The sequence below is a fragment of the Coregonus clupeaformis genome, unplaced genomic scaffold, assembly GCF_020615455.1.
Source record: "Coregonus clupeaformis isolate EN_2021a unplaced genomic scaffold, ASM2061545v1 scaf4529, whole genome shotgun sequence".
NCBI classification, from domain to species: domain Eukaryota; kingdom Metazoa; phylum Chordata; class Actinopteri; order Salmoniformes; family Salmonidae; genus Coregonus; species Coregonus clupeaformis.
This window is the reverse complement of record NW_025537983.1, coordinates 1-10413: the sequence shown is the minus strand read 5'-3', so window position 1 is coordinate 10413 and position 10413 is coordinate 1. Positions and strand designations below refer to the sequence as shown.

General features: G+C 47.2%; 1 protein-coding gene across 1 annotated transcript; it reads left to right on the top strand.

The window, feature by feature from the left end:
* Positions 1-7200: 7200 nt before the first annotated feature.
* LOC123490718 (tyrosine-protein phosphatase non-receptor type 12-like) lies at positions 7201-9805 on the top strand (the record flags this gene model as incomplete). Its single annotated transcript, XM_045220603.1, has 6 exons — positions 7201-7211; positions 7430-7527; positions 8318-8394; positions 9153-9248; positions 9471-9509; positions 9791-9805. Coding segments are annotated over exons 1-6 (336 nt in total), but the record flags the coding sequence as incomplete, so codon positions are not given.
* Between the last annotated feature and the right edge of the window lie 608 nt (positions 9806-10413).

The window sequence follows — 10413 nt, the reverse complement described above, 5'->3', positions numbered from 1 at the left end:
ACTCCAGGACCTTGAAATGCTTCTTACGAAGCCACTCCTTCGTTGCCCGGGCGGTGTGTTTGGGATCATTGTCATGCTGAAAGACCCAGCCACGTTTCATCTTCAATGCCCTTGCTGATGGAAGGAGGGTTTCACTCAAAATCTCACGATACATGGCCCCATTCATTCTTTCCTTTACACGGATCAGTCGTCCTGGTCCCTTTGCAGAAAAACAGCCCCAAAGCATGATGTTTCCAACCCCATGCTTCACAGTAGGTATGGTGTTCTTTGGATGCAACTCAGCATTCTTTGTCCTCCAAACATGACGAGTTGAGTTTTTACCAAAAAGTTATATTTTGGTTTCATCTGACCATATGACATTCTCCCAATCCTCTTCTGGATCATCCAAATGCACTTCAGACGGGCCTGGACATGTACTGGCTTAAGCAGGGGGACACGTCTCGCACTGCAGGATTTGAGTCCCTGGCGGCGTAGTGTGTTACTGATGGTTGGCTTTGTTACTTTGGTCCCAGCTCTCAGCAGGTCATTCACTAGGTCCCCCGTGTGGTTCTGGGATTTTTGCTCACCGTTCTTGTGATCATTTTGACCCCACGGGGTGAGATCTTGCATGGAGCCCCCAGATCGAGGGAGATTATCAGTGGTCTTGTATGTCTTCCATTTCCTAATAATTGCTCCCACAGTTGATTTCTTCAAACCAAGCTGCTTACCTGTTGCAGATTCAGTCTTCCCAGCCTGGTGCAGGTCTACAATTTTGTTTTTGGTGTCCTTTGACAGCTCTTTGGTCTTGGCCATTGTGAAGTTTGGAGTGTGACTGTTTGAGGTTGTGGACAGGTGTCTTTTATACTGATAACAAGTTCAAACAGGTGCCATTAATACAGGTAACGAGTGGAGGACAGAGGAGCCTCTTAAAGAAGAAGTTACAGGTCTGTGAGAGCCAGAAATCTTGCTTGTTTGTAGGTGACCAAATACTTATTTTCCACCATAATTTGCAAATAAATTCATTAAAAAATCCTACAATGGGATTTTCTGGATTTTTTTTTCTCAATTTGTCTGTCATAGTTGACGTGTACCTATGATGAAAATTACAGGCCTCTCTCATCTTTTTAAGTGGGAGAACTTGCACAATTGGTGGCTGACTAAATACTTTTTTGCCCCACTGTATGTGGTTAGATGGGGGAGATTGTAAAGTGCCAGGAACCTCCTCCAGCACCACCCCCCTCTCGCCTTGTGATCCAGCCCAGTGGAGAGCTCCCTTGGCAGGCTGTGAAAACAGGCCTGTGTGCCCTCTGTTCCACAGAGCTCCATGGCAACTGCAACTCATCAGAGGGTAGCTCCCTGGTCCCACACTGCTGCAGTACAACCCCTCCTCACCCTGTCCTACCCTGAGCTTATGGACTGGACTACCGCCTGGCCCGCCTCGACACACACACATCACTGGCTTGGGGCCACTGGACAGACAGCAGCATGATCATAATGAACAGCCAGACAAAAGTCCTCGTTTGCTCCGTGTCTTTCAGACAGGGTGAACAGAACACACACACACACTGCATCTAGTCTCCCTCGGTACCTGATTTACTCACATCTATTGCTCACAATTGTTTCCAGCACACAGGCTCAATTCTGATTGACTGAGAGCGTGCTGCTTGCACCAGTAACCATGTTGACTGAATACTAAGTCCTAACTCTAAACCTGCAGGTGACATGAAGGTGCTAACATGGAATGGTCCATTTCTAGCACACTGTGTTTCCTCATGCATAGTGCAATGTGGCGTGGGTGGATGTGTGAGTGTGTGTGTGTGCATGAAAATGTATGTATGTGTTTTTGTGTCTGAGCATCTGTGTGTTTGTGTGTGAGTGTATATGATCGTGTGTGTAAGAGCGCAAACTTTGTGTGTGTTGTGATGTTTGCTGTCTGACCCCTGACCCTTCTGTTCCTCCGCAGAACAGAATCAGTGTAGTGTACTGATGAAAATGTAATCCACTTGAGACCAGAATAGATATAATGTTATTACTGTATGCCTGAGAGAGCAGAGCACTGCACGGTTCTCCTCTCCAGCAAGAAGACCTGAGATAAACACACACTGTAGTCTTCAAGGACAGAGACAAGACCTGGTAAAGACATTATCCACCTCTCTCTCTCCCTCTTTTTCTCTCTTTCTTTCTCTCCGTCGCTTTCTCTCGCTCTCTCTCGCTCGCGCTCTCTCTCTCGTCTCTCTGTCTCTCTCTGTCTCTCTGTCTCTCTGTCTCTCTGTCTCTCTGTCTCTCTGTCTCTCTGTCTCTCTGTCTCTCTGTCTCTCTGCTCTCTGTCTCTCTGTCTCTCGTCTCTCTGTCTCTCTGTCTCTCTGTCTCTCTGTCTCTCTGTCTCTCTGTCTCTCTCTCTCTCTCTCTCTCTCTCTCTCTCTCTCTCTCTCTCTCTCAAGCTGCTTTATTGGCAGGAAAAACATTGTGTCAATATTGCCAAAGCAACAATGTATACAATATACATTGTAATAAAATAATAAAGAATAACAAATAATAATATAAAATGGTAGTAAATAATAAAATAAAAAATAACAACAATAAAATGGTAACAGTAAATAGTGGAAATATAATCAATATAAAAGGCTAAACATGGAAAATGAAACTATAACTAACTGTCATCCTCACCATTACATCAGTACTACAACTACCATCATCATTACTACTACTACCACCACTACCATCATTAAACTGCTATCATTACCATCACCCCTACTACCCGTACCACTACTATTTAGAACAATAATCACAATAATAATAATAATAATAACAATCATAATAATAGTAATAACAATAATAATAGTAGTAAGTTACTGCTTACTATGCAGATCTCTCTCTCTCTCTCTCACCATCTCTCTCACCATCTCTCTCGCCATCTCTCTCGCCATCTCTCTCGCCATCTCTCTCTCTCTCGCCATCTCTCTCTCTCTCTCTCTCTCCATCTCTCTCGCCATCTCTCTCTCGCCATCTCTCTCTCTCTCGCCAGCTCTTTCTTTTTCTCTCTCTCTCTCTCTCTCTCCACTCTCCACTCTCTCTCTCTCTCTCTCTCTCTCTCTCTCTCTCTCTCTCTCTCTCTCTCTCCCCCCCTCCCTTTCTCTTTCTCTCTCTCTCATTTTGGAGAGGGTACAGAGATTACTAATTGTTTCTAATCTTGGTAAAGACACCATGGCTTTAGTTTTTGTAGTTTTCATCAATTTAAATCTGATCAAAAAACCTATTTATGCTCATGTTCATTCAATATTAGGGATATCAACACACTATCCCCATGTGTTTCAATGCAAACCAGGCTTAATAGGAGCATACTGGGGCTTATTGGAACAACAGTCATTTATGGTGAAGAACACAGAATAGCAAAGTCTACTCATAAAATATTTGGAAACCAATGGTTTTGAGTACAAATATACACAATCGACTACAATACTATGCAAAGTTAGTATTGATCATATTGAACAACATTGCTTTATTGCCATTTACGTTCTGTACAGAGGCAGTGCTTTTTTATTCTACTGTACCCTTTAAGCCCACCTGAGATAAATGTACAATTTACTGAAATGTAATCTGTATAACAATGCAAGTTTCATTTAACAGTAGAATTAAACAAAAATGCATTTAAAAATGTAAGTTGTGAATGCCTGAAATCTATTATCATGTTGTAGTTCATCCAGTTATGTTGCGACTGTGTGGCTGTGACATGCAGGCAGGACTGTTAGCATAAAAAACCCATTTCAATTGGCAAGAAAAACATGAATGCCCATGAAATATGCTATCATGTGCATATCAGTAAATTAATCTCTTAAAGTAACCCATAAAGTATGATCACTTATCTGAGACGGTACAAAAAATATGGGAAAAATTTGTTTTTCTGAGGGTCGCCTCAATACAAGTCCAGCAGACACACAACTCACAGCATGAAACTACCAGGACCAGCAGACACACTGCTCACAGCATGAAACTACCAGGACCAGCAGACACACTGCTCACAGCATGAAACTACCAGGACCAGCAGACACACTGCTCACAGCATGAAACTACCAGGACCAGCAGACACACAGCTCACAGCATGAAACTACCAGGACCAGCAGACACACAGCTCACAGCATGAAACTACCAGGACCAGCAGACACACCGCTCACAGCATGAAACTACCAGGACCAGCAGACACACCGCTCACAGCATGAAACTACCAGGACCAGCAGACACACTGCTCACAGCATGAAACTACCAGGACCAGCAGACACACTGCTCACAGCATGAAACTACCAGGACCAGCAGACACACCGCTCACAGCATGAAACTACCAGGACCAGCAGACACACGCTCACAGCATGAAACTACCAGGACCAGCAGACACCCCGCTCACAGCATGAAACTACCAGGACCAGCAGACACACTGCTCACAGCATGAAACTACCAGGACCAGCAGACACACTGCTCACAGCATGAAACTACCAGGACCAGCAGACACACAGCTCACAGCATGAAACTACCAGGACCAGCAGACACACCGCTCACAGCATGAAACTACCAGGACCAGCAGACACACCGCTCACAGCATGAAACTACCAGGACCAGCAGACACACCGCTCACAGCATGAAACTACCAGGACCAGCAGACACACTGCTCACAGCATGAAACTACCAGGACCAGCAGACACACTGCTCACAGCATGAAACTACCAGGACCAGCAGACACACAGCTCACAGCATGAAACTACCAGGACCAGCAGACACACCGCTCACAGCATGAAGCCAAACCACAAATCATAAATGGCGAAACGCAAAACATACAATAGTCCCATCCCCACCCTCACCCCTGATTTGGAGGACCTCAAACATTTCTACTGTACATTTGTGTATATATGTAACTATTCCAACACTCATCAATTCCACCCTTCAGACAGCCACAGATCAACCCATCTTTCCCAGTAAAGCATCATTCTACAATGTTTTTCTTGCAAATCATCCCTCCAGTCTCACTAGGGACTTGAACCTCCCCATCTGCAACATTTCTGCCCAAATTGCCCCCCAAAATAAACATTTTACCCAAGAGCACAATATTTCCTATTGACTGACTTCAAATCCCCAACAATACAGTTTGCAGGTCCAACTGCAACCTGATATTATGGCATAACAACCATTCCTGGACCTGACTCCAAAAACAAGCCCCCGATGGACAGTACCAAAAGAGATGCTCTATTGATTCTGTTTCCGCATGACAAAGTCTAGGTACGCTTACCCTAACGCTTGAGGTGGGGCGTTGCTATTCAGATACAAAAGGGCTTGGTAGGTGGACTTAACTTCAACTTGGCTGGAGCCATGGCTGGACCACAAGGCCCACACCCAACCACTCCACCACCCACACCCATTCCCACTACAACACCCACACCCACACCCAACCACTCCAACACCCATACCCACTACAACACCAGATGACCACGACAGTAGTCACTGTAGCTGTTGAGTTTGTAGGCCACAGCTAGGGTAGCGTGTTCTTTTTATAAAGAGGGAAAAAAGAGAGGAGGCTGAAGTTTCACACGATCCCCCAAAACCCGGCTACCGCACGCCCACGTTGCTTTATCTCAGTTTGAGAAGAGGGGGGAGGGGGAGGGATGTAGAGGGAGAGGGGGGATGTAGAGGGAGAGGGGGGATGTAGAGGGAGAGGGGGATGGAGGGAGGAGGGGAGGGATGGAGAGAGGGAGGGAGGGAGATTGGATCTTATAGTTGAGAACTACAGTGAAGTAGCATCCTCTGTTCCCAGCATCCTCTCTGTTACCAGCATCCTCTCTGTTACCAGCATCCTCTCTGTTACCAGCATCCTCTCTGTTCCCAGCATCCTCTCTGTTACCAGCATCCTCTCTGTTACCAGCATCCTCTCTGTTACCAGCATCCTCTCTGTTACCAGCATCCTCTCTGTTCCCAGCATCCTCTCTGTTACCAGCATCCTCTCTGTTACCAGCATCCTCTCTGTTACCAGTATCCTCTCTGTTACCAGCATCCTCTCTGTTACTAGGCCGCTCCTTCAAGTGCAGCCTCAGCAGCAGTGCATGTCATGGAAAAATGGCCGCTAATTATTAGACCATTTGCTTCAATGTCTTTTATTTTGATTAATGTCACTAGTAATTACATCTTGAGAAGCTTCCATCAACACCCTCTTAAGCTTAGTTCCTAATTAGGTGTGTGTGTGGCGTTTCTAGCGAGTGTGTAGTGTCTATGTATGAGTGTACGCTTGCAGAAACCACTTTTTATCCCTTGAGCTAATGTGCTGAAGCAGCATCTCATTACTGTTCTGTCCCTGAGGAATATGTGGCCTGCTAGAGTGGAGCTGAACGACACACTGTCACTGTAATTAATACTGGGGCAGCTGGGCCTCAGAGCGGGGCTGGGCCTCAGAGCGGGGCTGGGCCTTAGAGTGGGGCTGGGCCTCAGAGCGGGGCTGGGCCTTAGAGCGGCTGGGCCTTAGAGGCTGGGCCTCAGAGCGGGGCTGGGCCTCAGAGCGGGGCTGGGCCTTGGGGTGGGGCTGGGCCTCAGAGCGGGGCTGGGCCTTAGAGCGGGGCTGGGCCTTAGAGTGGGGCTGGGCCTCAGAGCGGGGCTGGGCCTCAGAGCGGGGCTGGGCCTCAGAGCGGGGCTGCGCCTCAGAGCGGGGCTGGGCCTCAGAGCGGGGCTGGGCCTTAGAGTGGGGCTGGGCCTCAGAGCGGGGCTGGGCCTTAGAGCGGGCTGGGCCTTAGGAGTGGGGCTGGGCCTCAGAGCGGGGCTGGGCCTCAGAGCGGGGCTGGGCCTCAGAGCGGGGCTGGGCCTCAGAGCGGGGCTGGGCCTCAGAGCGGGGCTGGGCCTCAGAGCGGAGCTGGAAGCTGGAGGGCAGAGTTGAATTAAGGGCCTCAGCTTGGAGATCAAGGGTGCTGTCGTGAGAGTTTGGAAGTTCCCAATGAAGCCAGAGATGGAGCTGTGTGAGAAGCTCCATAGGAAGCACTAAGGGGCGAGGTAGCGTCGTGGAGCTGCACGAGGGGGACTAGGGCATTCCTAAACTGTTAGCTACTGGATAGTGTCTAGGTGGGCTGGTCTCTGCAGGGCTATTGGGGGGCTGGAGAGGGGGCGTGAGTAGTCAAATAGGATCTCTTCAAGATCCTTAACCTCATGGGTGGGCGCTGATACGATCTCTGGGAGGTGTTCTTATGACACTGAAATATGACTGGATTGTACAACGTCCCTCTAACGTTTCTCTTGACCATCAATCACTGATGCTATCCCACACTATACACCCCCGCCATTTGGGATGCCTCCTCCTTTTACTCCTCCACTACATGGCTCTCTATAGAGGTAGACAGAAAAACACAGAAGTCGTAATTAAAGCAGACATCGTCATAATAACAATTTCTCTCTTGTTGTTTTTTTCTCCCTGCAGAGATTACTGAAGATTATCGACCAAATACAGGACAGAGAAGATCTACCCCACCGTCGTTGGGGAAAAGGAAGAGAATGTGAAAAAGAACCGCTATAAAGACATCCTGCCGTGTAATCAGTGTGATGTGTGTGTGTGGCCTCTCTAATGGCTTTTAGAGCCAGGGGGATAGATGGATATTACTGGAGAGAATCCCATTAATGCTACAGGCCTGAGGGCAGAGAGAGCAGGGCTCTGAGTGGACTGTAAAAAAATCAACTCTGGCCACAGCCCCTCACAACAAACACACACACACACACACACATCCTCTTGGCCTTTCTACCCGACAACATAGCATCCACACACACACACACACACACACACACACACACACACACACACACACACACACACACATCTTCTCTGCCCCACCCCCCTCTTCTCTACTAGAACAACATGGCATCATGGAGGCCATCTTACAGGATACTAACATCTGTCATCTGAAGCCCCTCTGCCTCTTAATTCAGAACATCATACCTCCAATGATGGGATGGATGGAGGCTACAGATGGAACAGTTAAATATAGAGGGTTTATACGGTATTATTGTTATACAATGCTGGAAACATTTTACATGATTTATTTGTTCTGTTTACCAGACACATCCTTTCAATCTTTATTCCCTCTAATCTGTCGCTCTTTCTCACTCACTCACTTTCTCTCACTCACTCACTCATCTCTCTCTCTCTCTCTCTCTCTCTCTCTCTCTCTCTCTCTCTCTCTCTCTCTCTCTCTCTCTCTCTCTCTCTCTCTCTCTCTCTCTCTCTCTCTCTCTCTCTCTCTCTCTCTCTCTCTCTCTCTCTCTCTCTCTCTCTCTCTCTCTCTCTCTCTCTCTCTCTCAACACGTATCCTCTCCTCTCCCACAGTTGACCACACGAGGGTAAAGCTGACTTTAAAAACAACCAATCAGGATGCAGATTACATCAATGCCAGCTTCATCAAGGTACAGTTGGCTTTCTACACACCTCAGACCCGTGACTGCATGATGTGTGTGACCTCACCCATCTGCCATCCCACGGCTTACACAGCCCTTTTCCGCTCAGTTCTGTGTGTGTGTGTGGGAGGGACGGAAGCGGATGTGTGAGATAAGCTTACAGGTCCACAAACATGGCAGCAGCACGTCTTCAGTTTCACCCTGATTGTCTGTCCAGTCAGCGGTCAACACTTTAAATAGACCAGAAGGAATGATGAGGGATAGAGAATGTTAGCACGTAGCTATTGGACACCTAGTCCACAACATGTTGTTTTGTTTAGTAGCTAGAGGCGACAGAGGGTCTTCCAGGTGATAGTCATGTGGAGTGTAGCAAAGCAACCTGCACACTGTGTGGAAGCTAATGACTCTCAGCTGTGTCACACAAGGTGATCAATTACACCCTACCAACAGGCTGGCCTGACTAAATGTGTCTGAGTGTGTTTTCCTTCTTCCTCCTCTCCTCCTCCACTTCCTCCCTCCTCCTCTCCCTCCCCCTCCTCTTCCTCCGTCCCTCCTCCTCTTCCTCCGTCCCTCCTCCTCTCTTCCTCCGTCCCTCCTCCTCTTCCTCCATCCTCCTCTTCCCCCTCCTCCTCCACCTCCTCTTCCTCACTCCTCCTCTTCCTCCCTCCTCCTCCTCTCCCCTCTCCTCCTCTGCTTGTCCTCTCCACTAAATCTAACTGTGTGTTAGTTCATCCATCCCTCTAATATTAGTTGTTTTGTGTTACCAGGGAATGGATGGTCCAGAGGCTTACATCGCTACCCAGGGTCCTCTACCCAACACTGTCATGGACTTCTGGAGAATGAACTGGGAGTACAGTGTAGCCGTGAGTCACTCACACACTGAGACACACACACTGTTTCTGACACTGCTCTTTGAGACTGTAATTCCTAGGAAGTACTGTTTGTTTAGGGTGTTAATGTGTTTATAATAGCATATCCTGTGTGTCAGGTTTATTAGCATGGGATGGTACAGAATACACTTATTGGAATGTAAATGTTTTCTAGCGTGATGTAAATTGAAAACCTTTCCGTTTCCGATGTTGCAGGTCATCGTAATGGCATGTCGAGAATTCGAGATGGGAAGGGTAAGTGGTTTGATCCTTAAGACATCATCCGTATGGTATTATGCTATAGTAAGATGAAAGAAACCACTTTCACTATGATTTCACACGAAGAGCCCTTCAGTGTGTAGAGTAAGATATTTATGTTGATAATGCTGAAGTGTTTTCATATTTCCCTCTTTCATATGTTTGATAGAGATAGAGAGAGTTTCATATGCTATTTTGTGGAGAATGTGGTTCAGGTTTTGAAACTGACAGAAAGCCTCTGAAATGCTAACGTGTATTTTTCCTATTTTCCTTTTTAGAAAAAGTGTGAGCCGGTACTTTCCCCTGTTTGGCGATGAGCCCATGTCTTTGGCCCATTCAGAGTCTCCTGTAGTAAGACACACACACACACACACACCTCTCCATTCTATTTACTGAGCTATAGCTACCTCATCCTCCAGCTATGCAGAGCCTCATATTAAAGGGAAGAGCTATTTTAAAGTGCCCTCTTTAGCTACAGTGCTCTACAGTGATGGACCTGTTCTCCAGAGACCGTGAGCTCCATGCTCTGGGGTTAGTGTGCTGTCCAGTATGGAAGGGCTAAGTGGGAACTACAGTGGCTGTGTTATTACATATGGAGTATGCCGTATTCATGTGAAGGAGTGCATACATTTGATAACACACACACACACACACACACACACACACACACACACACACAGAGCCCAGTAAGCTGTCCTCAGTGTAGCTTAGGCAAACAGAGGGCCAGACAGGGACTGTATATAAAGAGGCAGACCGTGGCCTTTGACTAACTGAAGGCACTCAGTGTTCTCTGTGTCCCAAGCCAATACACACAGTCAGAAGTAGCTGCTGTAGAAAGGCTCATTGTAACAAGTAGAGTAGGGACTTAGTCTGTTGTTCAGCAATAGGCTGTATTGTAACT